This window comes from Protopterus annectens, chromosome 8.part0, assembly GCF_019279795.1.
Source record: "Protopterus annectens isolate FY-2018-M chromosome 8.part0, PAN1.0, whole genome shotgun sequence".
In the NCBI taxonomy this organism is placed as follows: Eukaryota; Metazoa; Chordata; order Ceratodontiformes; family Protopteridae; genus Protopterus; species Protopterus annectens.
In genome coordinates, this window is record NC_056741.1 from 1,099,028,565 (window position 1) to 1,099,051,662 (window position 23,098).

General features: G+C 40.4%; 1 protein-coding gene across 43 annotated transcripts in view; it reads right to left on the bottom strand.

The window, feature by feature from the left end:
• The window catches only part of LOC122809254 (titin-like), a 3,339,665-nt gene that overhangs the window by 1,142,922 nt on the left and 2,173,645 nt on the right, over positions 1-23,098 (bottom strand). For 41 of the 43 annotated variants that reach the window (XM_044080625.1, XM_044080596.1, XM_044080621.1 and 38 more), the window contains one exon: positions 1,356-1,376. The exons of the other annotated variants lie outside the window; for them this stretch is intronic. In XM_044080625.1, coding sequence (XP_043936560.1) covers positions 1,356-1,376 — 21 coding nt within the window. The remainder of the gene's footprint in view (positions 1-1,355; positions 1,377-23,098) is intronic. 43 annotated transcript variants of the gene reach the window in all.

The following is a 23,098-nucleotide window of genomic DNA, read 5'->3' on the forward strand; positions in this document are numbered from 1 at the left end:
AACAAGCTCACTCTTGACATGCATATCCTTATAAAAGAAGGGATGAGTGCCCATCACTGACTAACAGTCTCATACTTACGCGGTACCAAAAGCATTCAGGGATGGGGCAATGATCTGCACAAATAACCAGAGAAATGGGACACAGCTGAGATGCTGCAACATTACTTCTTGGAACTGTGCCATTGTGGACAGCAAACCTGCTGTGGAAGCAGGAGTTGTCTAATATGTGCGATTTCTAGTGGATACTGAAAGGTTGTTCAGCTAGGATAAGCAGTTTGTACAGGCGACGAGTGGTGCTGAAGGAGTCACTGCTTAATTTTTGTAAAACATATTATGTGCCAAGCAGAACCTATGCCTGCAGTCTCATTTTGGCAGCCTGCACCAGAAGCAAGAGTGGGGAGACATGCAGTACCAGGTGTGGTCTAGGATAATGAAGACAAACTGTAGCAGACTTAATGATGGCATCCTGACAAAAAAAAAAAAAAACAGAAGTGAAGATGTGAGCATCTTCTTAATGACTGTAGGCAGGTTACTCAAACACAGAGGTGCCGGTTTAAACAAGCAATTGGAAGACCAACTAATGGAATTTCTGGTAGATAAGTGAAGAACTGGCAAAACTCTATCTCTACAATGGTAAACATGCCCATTAGTATACACAGAGTGCAGCTCAGTGACAGGCCAAACATCACAATCAGGTGAAAAATAAACAGTGCCATAACAGGGTGGTCTAGCCTAGAAAGGGAGAATGGAGATGAAAGGAGGACACCAGTAGGGGCACACATTTAAAGAACTAGTGAAGAAAACTGAGGTAGACAACAGTCAAAAGACGATGTGGTGATGTATCATCTGTTCTAATTACAATGTGGCTGGCAGCCTGGAAAAGAACAGAGTTCTTATGAAAATAAAACAGCCAAGGCTTCTAACCTGCATACTACTTTTGGAGGTAGTTTTCACAATGTCATTCAGCATGCCTAACTAGATACCTCTACCCCCAAAATGGGTTTATGCAGTGGAATAATTTTTTTTTCAACTTAATTAAGGCAGTCTTCATATAAACCAGCTGTAAAGGTCTGCAATACTTAAACTTTGACAAAGTCTAGTATTATTTCTCCAAGTTAAAGTTTTGTGATGTACAAACTAATACAATGCAAGTGAACATACACTGCCCTTAAAAGTTCATATTTTAACAAACTGGATGCCTGTATGTACATACACATACTAATGTCTGATTTTTTTCAGTCAAAAAATGAACAAATATGTGGACAATCCTAACACATTAGACTAATTATTTAAAAATCATTGAAAAGGTGAGCTTAGTTTAAATATAAAAGGACACACAAATACACTATACTCACCTGTCTTTATGGGAATAGCACCTAAAATATAACATGGAAAATACAAGTTTATGATGTTGGTTTGACTTTTTTTTAGCTCACACTTAAAATGCAAGTTTTGGATGTTGGTTTTATAGTTTTAAATTCACAATTACAGTTAAATAACAGCAGCACACAGTTCACAGCAAAGTTACGTCGCAAAAGTGTCAGAAATTAACATCCCACAGACATCGCTGATGCAAATGATTCAAAGACCACAAGGCTGATGAAACTCAGATGAGGGTCACTAACCAACCCCCTCAAAAAAAAAAAATAAATCATACACTTCCATACACACTATAAATGTGATGGCAATGTTAATATCATATTTATGTGGGGAAAGGGAAAAATCCTTACAAAAACTGACACCCAAGTCTATCCCAAAAGTGTAAGGACTCTGACTAAAAAGATCAAAAACATAAGAAATAAACAATACCAGTTATTACAAAGGCAACTGCTTTAGTGCTTACATTTTACTTTGTTATATCATGGCATTACTTGCCTACCTTTACCTGGTCTTCCAATTACAGAGTCCATATTTTTTACAGAAAATAATTAAAAATGGCTTGCATTACAATAACAAACTCTACAAATAAGTCCCTTCTAACAGGACAATTAAAACTAACTGCAAGCAGTCTATGGCAAGATCATGTGGGCCATTTTAGTTGTTAAGACCGCTTCACAAGAAGGTAAAGTGCTGATGTTTAAATAAATAATAGATATGTTTGTACAGCATCCCCTGAACTGTGATGGGATACAGTTCTGTAGGTTCATCATTTTTTAATTAACCAATTTTATTTATTCATCACATTTATTTGTAACACAAGTTTACATCCATAAGAAGCAATGAAAAAGTCACATTAACACTTCCCATTATCATCTGCATGCATTATAAACACAACTTCTACCATATCTCTGATTTTATTTTTATGAAGCACACACACACACACACTTTTCTGTTCTTATCAACTTAACTACTTAAGTCATTTATTTGATCTTTATTTGTATATATCATTCCGGTGGCCGTGGTGGTGCAGCGGTTAGCGTTGTCGCCTCACAGCAAGACGTTCTCCCATTCAATTCTCAGCTGGAGCACCTTCTGTCCGGAGTCTGCATGTCCTCCCAGCGGTTGAATGACGTCTAAAGACATGCAAGTAGGTGCATGTGTGAATGGGTGTGCCTTCTTTGAAGGTTGGGCATTGGGCTGGCAACTCGGCATCGTAAAAATCCACTGTCAATCATTAGTGGAGCGGAGTTCTGCTGTGACGACCCCTAACCAGGAAAAGCCGAAAAAACACTACACTTGTATAATCATTCCAAAATGCACCTTTTACTCTTTTGAAAATTACTTAATTTTTTAATGATTTCATCACTAGGTCTAATTTGTCTAATCAGCGTTTACTCTATTACTTCAGTAGTCATCTCTCTGTTGTTACTATTAACTATATCCCCAGTTTGTACCCAAGTATACATACATCACAGCATTTACTCAGTGTAAACTGCTGTTCCACTTCTGGTAATTATGTATACACTATCGCTGATGCATGGGCATTGTTTTCATATCCTGGTTTTACTGCTGACACTCTACATAATTTTTCTTTTGCCTTTGCTGTTACTGCTCTGACTGTAAATAAGGCTGAGTCTGTAAATGGTCACACTTGATCAATGCTTCATACCAGTAAACCAAATGTAAACAAATAATAAAATAAAATTTTCTTTGATTTCCATTTTGTGTCACTGTTTTTCTTTTTTGGTTGTCAACAACAAAATTAATACGGCCTTACCATCTCCCAAGAATTCTAAACCTAAACGCCAATGCAAGAGCATCTTCTCCTTAGTTAATAATGTTTTCCAAGCTGTGTCACAATATTCTGTAGGGAGTCCTTAAACTCCATACATTCCAAGAAAATTGTTCAGAATTTCCACTATTATTCCTTTCCATTTTCACCGTCCCCTTATAGGAAATCCTTCTGAAGTCTACTTTGAGTATAAAATTATCAGTGCAAACATGTACATGCAAAATGTACACATTTTCTGGACTTCAAAGCATACCTAGAGGCCTTACAAATTTCCTTCAATTGTTATTTTGTAACTTGTAGTACTCTTCCCTCTAGTCTTTTTTATTTGCTTCTGTTTTTTATAGTCATCATGTAGCATTTTACCTGCCTTCAGTAATTATCCCATCACTTCTTGATTCCACTAAAACCCCTACCACAGCTGTTTTTTTTTTCACTGGGTACACCCCTTTCTCCCCCCCCCTCTCTCTCTATATATATATATATATATATATATATATATATATATACAGTTCCCCTTCACAAGATTGAATGAATGGAAGATCGAAACCCATAAGCTCGAGCCCAGAATCTCGAACTTCCATTCACTCGAAATTGTGAATGGGAAGTTTAGGGCTTAAAAAAAAAAAAAAGAGAGTTGACTTACCTTTTTGCAAGGGGCAAGGTCCCCCTGCATCTTCACAGCTAAATCTAAATGCACCGTGACCACACTATAGCGGTGGACAGGGAAATCTTCCGGTTTGCGCTTATGCATATAGCGCAAACTGGAAGATTTCAATGTCCTCCACTGTAGTGCGATCTCGGAGTAGGAATATTTAAGTAGGGGGGGTGCAGGGGGGCGAAACATTAGAAAGGTGTCTTTTTTTTTTTTAGTTAGCCTTCCCATTTTCGAGTTTTTGTAAATTCGAGATTCTGATTTCAAGCTTATGAATTTCGACTTTAGAGAAATTCAGTCATGTGAAGGGGAAATATATATATATATATATATATATATATATATATATATATATATATATATATATATACAGGAGTTGGGCATTTGACCAAAAAATGAGGTGGTCAACATCTGTTTAATTGATCACATTTGGTCAACAAATGCAGACAGCTGACAAGTGTGTCAGACTGATAATCTCCAAGTAGGGGAATATTCTCTTTCCCTAGGGATTGTGTGATATCAACATATAATTAGAAGGGGTGTAGCGGGAGCTAAAAACAATGATATATATATATTTTTATTTAATGTCCATGGCTTGGGGTGCCAGCGATGGTGCAGTGGTTAGCGCTGTCTCCTTACAGCAAGAGGTTCTTGTTTCTTCCCACATTCCAAAGACATGCAGCAGGCGGAGTGAACACTCTAAATTGACTGGAGTGTGAGAGTGTATCTGCGGGTGAGTGTACGAATGAGTGTACGAATGAACTTCAGCAGCAGGGCTAGCCACCCAGTGGTGTAAAACCTTGGCTGGACATGACCGTTACTGCTGAAGCGACACCTCGACCCCATGCACAAAAATACGAAAAGGGGTTGAGGATGGATGGTCCATGTCCATGGCTAATTAGTTTTCAATCTTTCAATTTTTAAATAACCTGTTTCTTCTCTTCCTACATAACTTTAGCTACCATAGCACAGTCATTTTTAATCATATGCCTAAATAATTCATTTTTTCATGCCCCCATAAATACAGGTATGGTTGAACTAACTCATGTGTAGACACACAATTCACTACTAAAGCCTTTGTTTTTAACTTCATTTAATTTTTAAACTCAAAACATCTAAAACTGCCTTAAAATATCCCAGAACACTCTAATCTCAATAAAGAATGCTGTCAAGTGCAGTAAAATATCATCTCTGCAAATGAACCTAGTTTTTTCGTGGCCATCAGTCCAATTATATCACTGAATTTGCAAACCCTCGCTTTTTACCTAAGGTTCCATGTATATAACAAATAAGAGATAGGAAAGAGGACATCCTGGCCCGGTCCCATTATACAAATTTAAGCTGCTGGGAATGGACTATTCTCACCTTATCATTTGCCTCTAATCCATCATATAGTCTTCCTTATTAAATCTACTATAATAATTGGGAATGCAAATGTTAATGTTGCACTACTTGTGAATTCCCAGGATACCCTATCAAATGCTTTCTCTGCATCCCAAACTAATCAGCAATAATTGAGTTGATTATTTTCATTATGGCTCCTGTTGAGTCATCATTGTTCTATTAATATTATCAAAAGTTTGTTTCTCATCCACAAAACTACAAATCCAATCTATCAGTTTTGCTAACAGTTCTGAAATTCTCTATTAGCTGATTTAGACATGATGAATTTGTATCAAAACTAGTCTATACAAAGCAGGGTCTGCAAGATCCCTGCCCCCATTAATAAAATAAGGATCACTGCCTTCTTCCTCAAACCAGGTACCCCCTCAAAAAAACATCACTAACAGTAACTAGTCTATACAAAGCAGGTTCTGCAAGATCCCTGCCCCTATTAATAATATAAGCATCACTGCCTTCTTCCACAAAGCGGGTCCCCCAAAAAACATTACTAACAGTGTCTTCCAAGTCTTCAGCAGACTCCTCCTTCCAACACATTTCTGATCATTTTCCTGTTGCTGAATTAGGCATCACATTTTTTATTTGACCTTTATCTGCCATGATTGCTAACTGTTGAAATTCTACTTCAAGTTTTTAAATATCTCGTTTTCCAAACGCTTCTAAATATGTACCCTTCTGAATTCCCCACACCTCTGCTCAATACAGATACTCATAAAACATCTGAAACACCTCCATTATCTCTTCAGGATTCACAGTTAACTTTGTCATACAGTCCTTGACGTTTGCCACAGCTCCTTCCACTTTCTGTTGCTTATGTTTTTGTTCTAAAAAAAATCTTGATCTGGGATTATTGTCAAAAAAATGTAACCGCAGTTATCCAAAACCACATGTACATTGTCCAAATACTCACTAACTTTGCTTCTACCTCTCAGAAATTGTTCCTCCTCTTGATCTATAAGTTTCCCCCTCCTATGCAACATTTTAAAGTTTTGTCAATCCTTCTACATAATTTTCATTACTTTTCACATGCATATTTTGATCCCACAATTCAAATATATTTTTAAAACTAATTATCAATTTATTTAAATTCCTAGCCAATCCCAATGGAATGACTTCTACCTGCCCTAACAGCTTTTCAGTTTTATGCATGACCTATTCCTTAAATTTCTCTCTTTTTAATAGAACAGATTATCCAATTTTATTACTCACAAAATATCTACTACTTTACTGTAAGGTAACTTATATTTATCTAATGCATGTCTATATAGGTACATCACAATACTGCAGGACTTGATTTATGTTCATGTAGATTACTGAAATTTATTTTTGTAATCCTATGTCTCGGTACAATCGTAATACTATGTGTCTTTGACTGTATTTATGTATGATATTATGCAATTTTGCCTGGTGCTTTTATTCCCAGGTCTCTGCTAAAAATGGATTTTTTTCCCCCCAGATGGACTTTACTGGTCAACAAATAAATAAAACATTTTTTTAACTCTTTGCATATGTATCTTAACTCTTACAAATGCATAGTCGCATATAATTGAATGGGTCTTGATACTTTCAGCCATATGCACACATTGCTGTGATATACCATTCCTGTCCAGCTAGCCCACTTATCGTTTCCTGGAGTATGATATGTAAATTCCCTCTGATGCTGCTCCTAGAAAAATACCCCCCCCCCCCCAATACAAAACATTTCCATAAGCTCCTTTAAAAATCAATCTTCTCTTGTTACAGTTTGCCTTCTATGGTCCACTGACACATTTTCAGTGCTGCCAGTGTTGCACAATAAATTCTAGTCACCACCAAGAAATAAATGCCCAGCTGAAAATATGTATTTCCTACAATTCTTTTAAGCTCCATAACTGCAGTTTTAGGGGGAATATAGATGAATAGCAAGGTAAATCTCTCTCTTTGTTAATATCTGCTCAATGTTACAAATCTTTTATTAACCTCTTTTTTCCACACTTAAAAAAAAAAAAAAAATCAAAACTGGAGCCCATCATCTTGTCAATATAACAATACCATTTTTCCTTTGTCCCTGATATTCTGCCAAATACCAGCAGCGAAACCTTATTTTTATCAAATCTGTATGCCCATGTTTATCCAAATATATCTCCTGCAGAGTAACAAATTGCACCCGACATTTCTTAATACAGATCAGTGATCTTTCCTTTTTTTCCCCGTGGCTGTAAGGGCATTTACATTTCATGCTAAACTGACAAGGCAGCTATTCCATTAAAGTTACAATCACTTCTAATGCATGCTACTTTTGGTAAATATATTCTTACAGGCAGCTTATATGTGCTTTATAACAATTCACAAACATGACTTTTACATAGCTACAATAACACACATTTGTTTTTTAAATGCCTTTTTAAACCATCACATTTTAAATGACATATGTACAGATACATTAAAAAAAACAAACTACAGTAACATTTTTCATTTCCATGTATGAAACATAAGCGTCTTCTTTTGACAATCATCATTCACTCCGTTACATACACTGAGCACTTCCTGACTTCCCTTAAACCTTACTTCTCTACCTGATCATTATTCTGCATGTATTATTCTCAAAAAAAATCTATTTCTATGTAATTTGCTCCTTCCAGTTTCTAAAGATCCCACCTCCAGTTCTTTTATAACGTTCACAATACTCAGTGCTTGAATTACAGCTGGTTCAGACTTTAATTTACATTTTCTAGGACTTACTTTTTGGCATTTAACAGCATTAAACTTACTAAAGCCGCATTATGCCTCAAATGGTCTGTCCCAGCTTAAAAGAATCATTTCCTTAGTTGCAACCATTTGCTCCCCCAATATTTCTAACAAAGTACTCTGTAGAGAATTTCTAAACTCCACTACTTAGTAATATTCTTAAAACAGATTTCCAGTTTTCTCTCTTTCCCATCACACCTCTTGTAGTTACTATCTGCCCAAGGAAAAATTCTCTGATGTCTAAGCAGGGAATGCAAATATCTACACAAACTCTTCAGAGCAAAAATCTTAACAATTCTGAACTTTGCTACATACTTGGGAGCCATCCTGACATCCTCCCATTGTTGATTTGTAAATTGCCTTTCCATTCTCTCTTCTCAATCTTCTCTAACCTCCTCTGATTGACTTTCACAGTTATCTTGCAATATTCTATAGGCCTTATTAATTTTCCCTTTTAATTGCAATGTATGATTCAGTCTCACCTAAAAACTCTACCAGAGATAAAACTCTACCAGAGTTAGCCTTTCACGTAGGAGTCCTCTATCCCTTTCTATTTGTCCATGCTCTGTCATCAATCCCTGGTAGATTAGACAGTCTCTATCCTGTAGTCCAAACTTCTGCTTAGACGCATTCGGATATATTACCTTTCCTTAACTAGTTATTTGCTCCCAATATCTTGGTTCCTTTGCTAATTTACTCAAGTAAATTCCAACTCTCTCTCTCGTTTATTTTGTATACCTCTAATTGCAGTCAACCCTATTGTAAAAATCTCATTTTTTTTCTATTCTCATGCTGGGTTCATTCTTAGAAAAATGTCTACTACTTTATGAATACAATATTCTATACTGTTGTAGTTATTCTTACGGATCTTTCCACTCGGATTTACAATTTTCTGCTCCTGTTATGTATATGAACCTTAACTGCATTACTCTATTAAACATACTGTCAAATCAGTTAATCCTAAATCACCTTATTTTACTGGGGAAGCATTAACCTATCCAATCAAACCACCTCTAACTCTGATGAAAAAACAGGGACTCTGTTTAAGCGTAAAACACATATACCAATTTAATTACACAGCAAAGATTAAAATGCTCAACATAACACACTAGCTCTTTTGTCCAAATCATGACTTTCTCAAAACTGCTCAAACCACTGATGTAATTAAGTAAAATGGCCCACCAAATCAGAATGTTAGAAACCAGTTCAAAAGAAAAAAGTCATTAGTACTTAAACAACAAATTGATTTAAAAAGAGTTAACTACTTATGTAAAATTTGTGTAAAAATAAATGAAAACCATATATAAATGTACAAAACATTAAGTTTAAGAAATAAAATGCTGATTATACTTTAAAATGGGCACAATGGAACAATAATCATTGATACCAGGGAAAGTGTGAGCATTCAAACGTAACTGCCACATAAGTTCTTGTTTACAAAGGTATTCTTTCCATGGTCCAGCTTGCTCAGAAGTTTCAAATTTTTCCAAAATGAAAATTTTTTTTAAATTACTGCATACTTTGGAATGTTTACACAAGGCGCTGTTCGGATTGCTTTTCTAAACATCTAAACAATGTTCATAAATATGTTTTTTAAGCTGCCATTCCATCTTACCTATGCAAAATGTGTCACAAGAGACACACTGATGCAAGTAAATGACAACACTCGTGTCACAGTCAAATTTACCAGGACATACTAAACCCCTATGATAATTCTTTACAAATGTATTCTTAGTATCCAATATATAGTGGCACTGCTTACAGCCACCACATTTGTTCATTTTTGTTTTGTTGGTATTGACTAATCTAGGAGTAATTTCCAAACTTTGTTTTGTATTAACTCCTTTCCAAAAAATAACTGTAGGCTCCAATTTTATCAAAAATTCCTCACAAAAACTCTTCTTCCAATTTTTTGTTAGTATGTTTCTGATGCCATTAGTTTTGTTGGTAAAAGTATAAACAAACATTCTACTTAAGTTATTAACAGTAGTCTTTTTTTTCATCCATGACAAAGATGTATCTAAAATAATAGGTTGGTAAATTGAATTCCTCTTAGTACAAACTAGGGCTTTACAGTCACCTAAAAGACTGGATAACCTCTTATTGAAAACATTTGTTCTAGTTTATGAATCTCAATTTCAAACATAGAGCACTCTCTGCTGCTTATTTTAGGGCTTGTTCACAAAGAAAAAGAAGGAGCTCTACTTACAAACTGTGGAGAGACACACAATCACGTAATTATGCCACATCCTGGGAGTGCTGTTTTGCTGGCCAAGCGGTCACAGTGCAAACTACTGTCCAGGGCAGGTAGTACTGCTTTTTTGGCAGCCAACAGAATCAAACTTAACAATTAAAATTAGTATGGCCTTACTATGTCTAGGCAATTCAGATCCTGTGTCCCAGTTCAAAAGAATAATTTCCTTAGTTACAGTCATTTGCTTCAGAGCATTGTGTAAGGATTTCTTTTTAAATCTGCCAAGTCATTATGCTCCCAAAATACATATTCCCAATTACTTCATTCCTTCCCATCACACCTCCAACATTTGCCATCTATCTGAGGAAAAAAATCTCTGAAGTCTACTTAGGGTATAAAATACTCAGAGGCTACTTTTGGGAGGGAGGAAAGAAGGATTAGTCCTGAGAGAAACTCTGTCCTTATGAAATATTAGGTAAGGGGGTTTCATACAGAGGGCTTGAAGCTCAGACACTCTCCTGGCTGAAGTTATTGCAATCAGGAAGGCTGTTTTCCAAGATAAAAATTTCAACTGAGCAGAAGCAGCCGGTTTGAAAGGAGGGCTCGTCAAAGCCTGTAGGACCAATGTTAAGTCCCATGGTGGGACCGCAGACTTAACTGGCGGTTTTAACAGAAAGGCGCCTTTTAAAAAAGTTTTGCAAATCCTGGTGGAAGCCAGTGATCCCACATCGTCCCCAACATGAAAATGAGAGATGGCTGCCAACTGTACTTTAACCGTAGATGCACTAGTTCCCTGATGAAAGATATGGGACAGAAAATCAAGAATCGTCGGAATAGGGACAGTAAAGGGGTCTAAGCCCCTGTCTTTGGCCCAGATGGAAAAATGTTTCCATTTACTACTGTAGATTTTTCTGGTAGATGGTTTGTGTGCTGCTACCAGAATAGCTTTCACTGGTGACAAGATACCAGGAGAGTCCTTGCTATCAGCGGAACTGGATCAGCCAAGCTGTGAGCTTGAGGTCGTCCAGGTTTGGGGGTTGTAATCCCGCAGGATGAGAAATTAGATCTGGAATGGGATCTAAGATCCATGGAGGAACTACACTGTGAGACCGCAGGTAAGGGAACGAGATCTGGCAAGGCCAGAATGGGGCTATGAGGATTATCTTGCTCCCCAACTGATGGGCTTTCTGCAGGAACTTCATCATGAGCGGAAGTGGGGGATATGCATAAAGGAGACCGGGGGCCAAGCATGAACCAGAGTGTCTCTGGGGCTCTCCCCTATTGGGGGAAATAGAGCGAAAAATTCGCTGCACTTTGTGTTTGATGGAGAAGCAAAAAGATCGCAGCAAGGTAGACCCCATTTGAGGAAGATTTGTTTTGCTACTAACGGGTTTAGAGACCACTCGTACGGTGTGAGGATCAAGCGACTTAGCTTATCCGCTAGGATGTTGGTCCGGCCCGGAATGTGTGTTGCTACCAGAAAGCGGTTGGTGGAGATCGCCCATTCCCAAACTCTTATAGCTGCTCGGCAAAGGGGATAAGATCTGGTTCCTCCCTGTTTGTTGATGTACCAGACTACAGCCATGTTGTCTGTCTGAATTGCAATAGTTCCCGGAGGAAGAAGGTCTTGTAGGGCTTGTAACGCCAGAAGCACCACCCTTATCTCCAGAACACTGATATGCAGAATGGTCTCTGAGGGAGTACATGTGCCTTGGACGGTTCTGCCCATAGGATGCCCCCCCCACCCGAGGCGAGAAGCGTCCATGGTCAACGTGGCTAGGGGCTGAGGCATCACAAATGGTCTCCTCTCTCAGCTCCTGGGAGTGAAGCCACCAGAGAAGCGAGTCCTTGCAAAGCATGCTCAAGGGAATCGGGGTGTTCAAGGGGTGCAGTAAAAGTGACCACTGGACCTGAAAAGTCCATTGAAGAATTCTTATGCGCAGTCGCGCAAAGGGCGACAGACCGATGGCTGCCGCCATGGAGCCCAAGGTTCTCAGGACTAATTCCGCAGGTGGGGCTGGGGACTGGAGAATTGCCAAAACATGAAGAGACAAGCTGCACAACCTGTCTGTTGTTAGAAAGGCCTTGGAGTGGTGTGTATCTATCTTGGACCCTATAAATTCCAGAACCTGCACAGGATGAAGGAACGATTTTTGAATGTTTGCAGTTATACCCAGATCCTGAGTAAGAGCTAGGGTATAATCCCTGGCAGAGCTGATGCCTGGTGGAGGCGGTGAGGAGCCAGTCCAGGTACGGAAAGACCCGAATGCCCTGAAGTCTCAGGTGGGCTGCGACCACTGCCATGACCTTGGTGAACACCCTGGGGACTGAGGTGAGGCCAAACGGAAGAGCCCTGTACTGATAGCGACTGGCTCCCAGCCGAAAGCAGAGGAACCTCCTGGATCGTCTATCCATTATAATGTGGTAGCACGCATCCTTGAGGTCTATGGAGCACATCCAGTCGTTCTCCCGTAGGAAGGGGAGAATAGATTGCAGAGTGACCATCCAGAATTTCTCTTTGGGAATGAACAGGTTTACAGATGAGAGGTCTAGGATAGGCCTCAAGTCCCCCATCTTTTCTGACACTAAAAAGAACCTGGAGTAATTTCCCAATCCGGACTGGCCTGGGGGAAACGTGCTGGATGGCTCTTTTTTCTAATAGCTTCGAAATTTCTGAAGCTGCCGCCTCCCTTTGATCGGGTGGGACATCGAGGAGGCGTTTCATAGGAGGGGGAAGACTCAGAAAGGGAATGGAATAACCTCTGGATATAATTCGGAGCACCCACAGACTCCCAAATTTGGAGATGCTCCGACAGACGCCCCCTGACTGCCTCCAGAGAGGGACAGTCGGGTAAGCCCTCAGGGCTGTTGCGCGGGCCTCTCAGAGAAAGGTTCTCGAGACCAGAGATTCCTCGGCCCCCCTCTGCCTCTGGGCCGGCGTCCACCTTGTCCTCCTCTGCCTCTGAAGGACGAGGGGTCCGAAGCCGGATGGGACTGCTGTGATTTCCGGAACCACATCTTCTTTTGTCCCCTCTGGTTCCTCGAGAAGAACCGCTGGGGATTAGAGAAGCGGATCCCGACGGCAGACAGCGTCTTCCCATCTTTCTCGCTTTGGACCAGTGTGTAGCGGATGGTCTTGCCAAAGAGCGTAGAACCGTCAAAGGGCGCGTTCGCGAAGGACGCCTTGAAGGGTTCCGCAAAATCACAAAGGCGGAGCCAGGCATGGCGCTGCAGAGCGATGCCTGCTCCGTTGGCTCTTGCCGCTCCCTCCGTGGCATGGGAGAGTAGCCGCATAGATGTGTTAGTAATAGATTTCAGAGTGGCCATGCGAGCCGAGAAGGTGCGTTTGTCCTCGGCTGCCATGGACTCCGAGGTGGCTCCAGCATATTCCTTAATCAAGTCTTGTTGGAGTCTGATGACGTGTGCCATATAGTTCAGCGCCCTTACAGAGAAGGTAGCTAAAGCAAACATCCGCTTTCCAATGCGGTCCAACGTCCGAGATTCCTTATCTGGAGGGTGGACCAAGGAACTCTCCTGTGCTAGTTCCTACTTAGTGGCAGCCGCCACCACCATGGCATCCACTGAAGAACCTTTAGACCATGCCAGCCTATCAGAACGGGGACTAAGTATCTTGTCTGGTCTTCTGGGAATTGGCTCCACGGTGTCCAGCTTCTTCCAAGCCCTGGTGGTAATTAAGTCCACCAGGGTTCAGCCGGGGGGGGGGGGGACACAAGAAGTACGGGCCTGCATCAAATGCCTCCAGGAACACAGACTTGTCAGAGGAAGGTGTTTGGGCAGACCACCCTCCTCTGATTCGCAACATCTCCATGATGTCTCCAAAGGAGACATCCTCAGGGGTGACCTTGGAGAACCTTCCCCTTCCTCCAAGTCTGTGTCCTCTGTGAGGGACTCAGGGGAGTCCAGGTGCCTCCTTTTGCACTTCCGTTTGTGAGGAACCTCCTCGGTGGGGCTATCCAAGGAGGGCTCACCCACGGGGTCTTGTTCTTCTAAAGGAACCAACTGGAGCGCCGATGCAGGCTGTCCCTGTGGCCGGATGACGGAGGACAGGCCCAAATGCGCAGGGGTGACGGATAGATCCGCAGCCCGGACCGGGGATCTGGAAGTCCTCAACAGCACCCTCTCCACTACATCAAACAACGAGGGTGAACCGCTCTCCCCAGGCTCCGAGAGCAGCCCCCTCGGCTCTGATGCAGGGATCGGTGTCGGAGCCTAAACGGTCGGACCGGAGAGGGAAGTGTGCTCCGACCTAAACGGCGCCAAAGACACAGTTCCCCCCACAGATGCGATGCTCAGCTCTCAGCCCAGAGAGCTAGGATCCGACATGCTCGAGGGCATAGTCGGCGTTGAAGTAATAAAGACCGTCGGCGCCGATGGTTCCTCGGGTCCGAAATGACATGGATCCGAAGACTCCGAAACTCTAAACCAGGTCGGAGAAGGAGCAATCGGGGTAAATAAAGGGGCTGAGCTCCCCCCCATCTGCATTTGAGCCTGCAGGAAATGACGCATCATCTGGTCCAAATCAGCGTCGGTCAAGCTTCTGGTGGATCTGGAGGAGGTCACAGAGGCGGGCCTGGAGGGCCACCTCGAGGGAGACCGGTACTCCTCCTCCATCTCCGGGGAAAAGCAAGGAGAACGGAGCCGAGAATGAGGAGAACCAGAGGCCCTCTTAGCGGGACTAGCTACCTTCGCTGGCGGGGCTGAGGGATGAGACTCAGCCCGCCTTTTATGCCTGTGCCGGTCCTTATCTCTCCTTTTTTCTTTTGAAGAGGAAGAAGAGTCTCCCTCACCCTGAGAAGCCGAGGGAGTTTGAGTCCCCAACAAGGGAGGGGGATTGGAAGGCACGGGAGCCGCAGCCATGACTGGTGCCTTAAAGGGAGGGGAAGAAGAAGAATCCAGGGGCAACAATCCCGCCAGGATTAGCTTGTTTCTCCTATCCCTGACAGCCCGGGGGTTGAAAGCCGCACAAACCTGGCAGCTGGTGGATAAATGGGCCACCCCCAGGCAAATAACGCACTGAGTATGGTCATCGGCTGGGGACAGCTTATGACCACACTCAGTGCATTTAGAAAAAATGGCTTTAGGCCCTTCAGCCATCACACCACACAATCACGCACTAATGGGAGGGAATTGAAGTAAATTTGAAGTAAAATTACCACAACAAAAATACGCTAAATATATTGGCCAATAAAGGGGGCTAAACAATACACACACATCAAAGAAATTTTAGAAAAAAAACGATTTTTAAAGGTTTTTTTAAAACTGGTAAACTCTCACCCATGCCTGAGATCTCGTCTCTAGAAGCTGCTATAAGCCGCGGCAAACTAGATCTGGGGATGGGGATGTGAAGCAGGGGATTATGGGTAGGTGGAGGAGCTAGGAGCTGGGATCTTTTAGCTAGGTAAAGCTGCCGGCTCGGATCTGAGGACAGATCCGATACCCACAGGTTGCAGACCAAATGAAGTTAACTACTTCAGATATACCTATTCAAACACTTCCAAGCACAGATCCTAAACTTTCTGGACTTTGTTGCATATGGCCTGCCATTGTTCCCTTGTAAATTACTTTTCCAGCTTCTCTTCCCAATCTTTTCTAACCTCCTCTGACTAATTCTTATAGCTGTCATGCAATATTTTATATATCCTACTAATTATCCCCTTTTCAACATCAGCTTCTGTTCTACATTTAACTAAAAAAGTCTACCAGAACACTTCTTTCACTTAGTACCCCCTATCCTTTTCTCTTTGCCTTAACTTCAATATCAATCCCCCATAGGGAAGGCAGTCTCTAACTTGCAGTCCAAACTTCTTCTCGGTCTCATTCCACTCTATTACCTTCCCCTTTCTAGTTATTTGTTTCTAGTATCTTGGTCCCATTCTCAGTTTTCTCCAGTAAATTCCAGCCTCTTATTGCCATTTTTCTGTATCCCTGTTGCAATCATTCTTATTGGGGAAAGTTTCCTTTCTCCATTCCTGAGGTGGCTTAGTTCTTGAATACTTTCTGTAGCTATTCATTTAAAAATGAAAACTTCCTGCAACTATTAATTTTTAAAACCAAATGAACTCAGACATGGATATTCATACTATAAATTAACTTTATATACTTACAATCATGACAGATTTAAGAAGCAGGTCCATCTAACTAACACAACATCAAGAAGTAGGTCCATCTGTAAAGATGTTAAAACTTGAGCCACGGGTGTTAGCACTGCTTAACAAATAAAACTTTTTGAACTTGCCAGGAACCCTTCTTCTTTTCACCATACACTATTCCCGGACACCCCCAACCCATTCCACTTCAGCTGAGGGAAGAATTAAAAAAGAGAAAACAGAAGAATCTCCAGATCAGACACACCACAGGGATGTGGGTGGGGCTAAGGAAGATGACTATGTTAAATAACAATCTGCATTCTTCTTACAGATTTACCTTTATGTTAAGTGTGCAACTTTTATATTTGATAAAATGATGTCCACCTTCAGTAACTTCTATGACATAATCTCTAGGTAATCTTTCTGAGTGGCCACCAATCATGGGACTACAACTGTGGAAGACAGCAGCCCAGTAACAGAAATGGATCTAGAAATAATGCCTAGCTTATAGTGCATTGCATGTGTTCTTGGAAAAGAAAGGTGTGGCAGCAAAAAATGTAATCAGTAGTAGTAGTATGGAAAATAGGCAGCAGAAGTAGACACAGTATCAATAAAATCAACTTTTGAAGCTGCAGGCAAATGACTTCTTTACTTAAAGCAAATTACAATGCAATTACTTAACTACCAGGAAAAGGTGAACTCAGATTTTCTTACCAAACAAAGCATTATCAAAGGATACAAACAACTAGTCGTTCATGAGAAATGACTTACTGTACACAAAAAATCTAAGCTGTTTGTGGACATTTAGAAAATGAAGAAGACTTCACCTTGAATAAAATATCCAGGAAAGAAAAGAGTAGGTTGATAGGCTATTTCAAATTAGACCCAATAACTACTTTTGATAAAAAAAGAAAGGCTGGCACAGTAAAGAAATCAACGCCTTTGCTGGATGATCAATGAGAAAATGGATCTGGTTTATTGGCTTATCTTGTTTTTTTTTTTTGTTTGTTTTGTTTAACTTCAGAGATACGGGTTCAGGTGGGATTTGCTTGAAAGGCATCCTGAAAGGTCAAAGGTAAAAACTTCCTCCACAGAAACTGATTCAGTATGGAGCATCAGTTTTGGGCCAGAATGTAGTTATGAGAACAACTCTAGTCTTGAGAAATTTGGCTTTCTTGATGAACCTCATCATTACAAGAGATGGTGCGTTTCCGTGGAGGAGTAAATATTCACAGGAAAGTGGTATAACTGGCACTTGCTGGAGATGCAAAGAGGTTGCACACAAGCTTATTCAGAGGTTGAAAATCATTTTTGACACCAATGGACTCAGGGAGTATTTAAGAAACATGGGGAGACAGACTGAGTCTGTCTGTCAAAGAACTGACCTCTCCTGGAATATGTCTGGTTATTAAAAAGTGGTACAAGTTGATGGCCTGTCACTACCAAACCCTCAAAGCTAAATATGGAGGGTCGAATTGTATGCGCCCTCTATTTGCTGATGTACCATTCAACAGTCATGCTGTGTGGTTGAACAACTATGACACCCTGAAGCACAAAGTCTTGAAAAGTCAATAAACTCAAGACAGCAGTCTAACTTCCAACAAATTGAGAAACTTCTGAGACAAAACTGTACCTTGTGCTAATCACCTGTTAAAGGGCTCCTTCTACCTCCCAAAAAAAGACAAAGCCTGATGTCTGATACTAAAGGAGCATATAACTGAAAGGGCATCAGATGAAGAAAGCTGGGATCAAACCATCAGTACTGATGTGCATGACAAGGTTTGAAAATTTGGAATGGAGAGGAATGTGGGCTGAAATCCTTGGACAAATGTAACCCCACCCCACCCCCAATGAAGTACCCTCATGTAAATCCTAGCAGTAAGGACCATAAACGTTAAAGCCACCATTTGGCATAAAACTTTGAGACAAGTCTTACAAACTGAACAGACTATGTAGAATGAATGGATAAGGCTACCTGTTACAGGCAAAGTTGTTTGTCCCATGACAGAAAATAAAACAAAGAAGCATGTTTAAGCAACAACCCTTCAAAACTTCTAAACCAAAGGTGAGACCTTGCAAAGTTTACTGTAAGCCCTGTGGAGATGAAAAATTTGAAAAGGACCTCCTTTTTGTTCACTAGCGCCTACAACAATGCAGTTGCACGTACCCTCTCATCTAAGCAGGGAAACATTCTAGCTCTCTGCAAAGCTGCTACTACTGACATGCACTTTGTGAAAAGTAAGAGGCACAGGTGAGACCAAAGATAAGAGTTCCAATCTGGTAATGATTAGACCTGATCTAAAAGGATAAATACCTTCTAGACTCAAATCAGCATTGTGATACAACAAAAGGATAAAGCCTTGATTATAGCTCAGTGATCTCAGTTTGATTAGTTAGATTGGGTATCAGAGGTGCTAACAAGGGAAAGATGTGTGTGTCAATCCTGGGGGAAGGAAGGAGGGGAAACTGTTGTGGTTCAATTTCCCACAGGAAGACTGGAAAAGAACAATCAGGAGGGGCTTCCTAAGAGTGGGTGGAGCATCCTGCAGATGTCAGCCTTGAGCAGTCAATAATAATGCCCACTGCAGGAGCAGGGGTAGGAGGAATAAAGAAGAACACTTTCAAGACAGCAGTATGACACTGCACCAGGTTGTCTTGATCTTCTTGATGGCCTCAAGCTAATGAATTAAATGCAGGGAAGAAAAGGAGACCCAGAAGCATAGCTGGCTCAACCAGCTCCCCTTTGCAGATACAACAAAGTAGCGCCCCACCACCTCTTCAAGTGAAGAACAAAAAACATGCCCCTGACTCTCCTACTCCAGTCAATCAGATCCCCATTCCCCTTTTTTTGTGCCCTGCTACGTTTCAACCTTTTACAGCAATAAATCTGGACAAAGCCTAAAATGATGGGGGGGACAAATAGGGACAGATTTTAAATATTTCTCTTACAAACAGAGAGTTGACAGAATAATTGGTTTTGCATTAGCATGGATTTTCAGAAGGATGTAGAGTCTTAAACTCAAATGTCTGTGATTACTTCAGGACTCCAATCCTCAGCTATTTGCCAGAAAGGGACAGACATTAGGAGGTACACACCGAAAATATGAGGCAGATATCTGGACATTTTGCAAAAATCTGCACCTGTCCTTTCTGCCATTTCAGCAAAAATAAATCTACAGTAGCAAACTGCTTGCTACAAATGTAGCATGCAGTTGCTATAGTTTATATCCTGCATAGAGCACTACAGTTTAGGTTTAAAAAGAAATAATTTTTTCTCCTTTAAACTGTACCAAGCAGTTGCTACATTTTATATCCCACAGAGTGCAAAAAAAAAAAAGTTTGACTGCAAATGCAATACCACCTTTAAAGCAAGCAATAATGCCTGACAGGGTGTGTGTTAATGTGTAATTAAAGCCCGCCCAGGGGTGTGATGAGGCCCGATGCCATAACCAAAATGTTTGGGAGAGATGCACGAGAAAAAAAAATGTCTCAAATGCTAAAACAAAGCTCCACTTGTGGGACATGACTGACTCCTACAAGAAAGCAGATCAGCCATGGGGGTCTTCCAGCAATCTGACTGGATGATGTGACATATGTATACCCCAGGATATATTCCCAAAGGTGACTACTGAGAGTAGGTCTCGCAGATTACTTAATGCTCTTCAAATTGAAAAACAGATGAGAACACAAACAATGAATATTTGCAGGGAAAAAAGCAAAACAAGAGGACTGTCAGGCTAGCTCACAGACAGGTTTATCTTATGGACAGCATGTGCAATGTGCATACTACCTTGTTTTTAACTCTTCTGATGATATTCAGGAATATGGGTTTATATTTAACAGCTGTTCGTCAAATACTACTTGTTGAAACTTCCTTTAATCGAATGGCAATATCATCATAACCATTTTCATCAAATGATGTTAGTTGGCCAACATAAAGGAAGTATAAACAAATACTTACTTACCTGTAACTGAGCTAGAAGGAACCTGACATTTCCCCCTGTAGTGCAGACTCAAAGTTAGTATATATAATTAGAGGGGATGTGGAACAGCACAGCCCCCCCCACACACAGACACATAACGAGTGTCTGGTGTTTACGTAATGTTCCTCTTGTGGAGGCGTACACCACAAGTATATTTACCAACTCCAAGTTTGCACTACAATGGGGAAAGGGCAGGTTTCCTTATAGCTCAGCTACTGATAAGTATTTGTTTATGCTTCTTTTATGTTACCCAACTATCATCTTTTGAAGAAAAATGTTACGATGATATGGCCATTCTATTAAAGGAAGTTTCAACAAGTAGTATTTGATGATCAGCCATTCGATGAACATGCTGTCTGATGATTAACCATAGACCCCAGGAATATTTTTGTGGATGCACAAGGTGCTACCCTGCCAAGCCCATGCTATGCTCTCTCACTTTTACCACAATCAGGGAAGACAGGTAGGATAACAGCACCGCTATCACTGGGTGGTTAGACGGAAGTCAGGCACTTAAAAAGAGCTTAGGATGTAGTAGTTCAATGTTAAAGCCTACTAAAAATTAGGAAAGTCAGTTCAGGTATAGCAGAAAGGCTCACAAACTGTGGGAAGACAAAAGAGGACAGCTACTAGATCTGGTAAGATTACCTAACTTTATAAAGTTGTCTACACAAGGAGGATTTAGATCATGCACATGAGAAATGTTTCCAGAGAGGGGTAAAAAAAACCACTGGATAAAGGTGAGCCTTAGCATGCAGAAGAATATGGGAACAGTTTACAGTTAGCTACAGCAGGATGCCTTCTGAAAGGAGAACCAGATGTTCACTACTGACCTGTAACTTTTATGCAAAAACACAAGGGATGGTGCAACATCGGTAGCACCTATGAACCAGGGAATGATTTGCAAACGGTTTGCAAACAGTTGGAGAGACAGAGTACAGGGAAGATGCAGAGGGACAACACTTTCTTGGAAATGTTACCAATATGGGCAGCAATCGAAGTAGGAGGAGGATCTACTGAATATATTGGCCACAAGCAGGTCAAATGTCTATTGGAATATTCAACGGATGATCAAGCTTCTGAATGCAGCTGCCTATATGCATGGAACATCATATTACATGGCACATGCAGTACATGCCTACAGAGCTGATAGCTCAGCAACAAACTCATTCATTGCCCATTAACATCTTTATAAGTTTCAGCAGCTTTTACCAAAAGTGAGAATGGAGGAATGTACAATGCCAGGCATAGTCTGAGAGGCTACGTGTTGTAGCCACAAAGCATCTGCAGCTCATATATGAAAATGTAAAGGCACTCTGCAGCTTTCGTGAACACAGGGAATCTTACCTGAGCAGAACAACAAAATACCAGTTAAAAGAACTTCTTGATCACCAGAAAAAAAAAAAAAAAAAAAAAAAAAAAAAAACAGCAGACTTCTGCTTCTGCTATGACGCATCTGGCCAACAGTGGACACTGACAGCAGCTCACAGAGAAACCAGACATCACAAAGAGATTGGAATGAGCATGATTGTAACAAGATGGCCTATGTTGGAAAGAGATAAAGTGATGGAAGTCAGTGGGACTAGGAGGGGCATACCTTCTCAAGGAATTGGTAAAAATAACCAAGTCTGATACATAATCAAATGGGGACGTGGTGATGTTAACTCACCTTTCCAAACTATAGGCATCTACGCTATGATTTTCAGTCCAGGGCTTAACACGGTTTTCAGCCTGAAAATGAATGTGGTTCTTAAAGTACAATGCCTACAGTTTTCAACCACTCAGGCTTTCTCGATGTAACAGCCTAAAATTATTTTTTTTCAACGTAAGTTAGGAGAAGGTGTTTTACACTACTTCTAAATTTACATCACTCCTACATGTACCACAAAGTCTGATATTATTTCGCCAAGTCACCTTTAATACCATAAATTCTCACATTATTTTGCCAAGTTAATCTTATATAACAAAATAAATAAATAAATGATATATATATATATATATATATATATATATATATATATATATATATATATATATAAGAAAAAAACAAACATAATACTGCTCACTAACTACTTCACAAATCCTATCTACAGACGTGAGACTATGCAGCTACAGTATATGTGAAGACAAAGAAAACAATTTGATTTTTTTTTTAGCAAAAAATGAACTCGGACACAAACATTCAAATACAAGTGAAAGTTATATACTTAAGTAAATATAACTGTAAAAAGAAGGTCCACATTTTGGTAACCTCTAAGCATACCTCTCAGCTGTCCCTGATTTCACAGAATGTCCCTGATTCACTGAGGATTACTATCCATCAATAATGCCAATCATTCATACTTATGTTTAAAAAACATGCATGTTGAGACAAATTCTCTTGCCGTAGTAAAATTTTAAGTGAATTTGTGTAATATTTAACTGTCCCTGATTTTCTGCATTTGTCACCTCATTCCTATTGGCTTTACCCAGAATTCTTGAGCAAATAAGTTGATATATATGTCTCTAGGACTTTACAATGTAGATGCCTGGACTAATTAACAAAATTTGGAACCCTTTCTCTTCCTATCATGCATCACAAATGACACACTCCTCTTTTGACTTAGATGAGGGTAGAAGAAAAAAGTAGAGAAAAAAAAGGAAAAGAAATTCTAGAACAGATACAACACATTACAGACAGCGGAGTATGTGAACTGAGAAGTCACCTTCTTACAGATCTTCCTGTTGTGGTAAGAGCCTAACTTTGAAATCTGAAAAAAAAAAAAAAAGACAATTTTCAGTGACTTCTGCAACAGAATCCCCAGGTAATACTCTTTTACGGCAACCACCTTGGTAATGCAGCGCTAAAGACATTTCCACCAG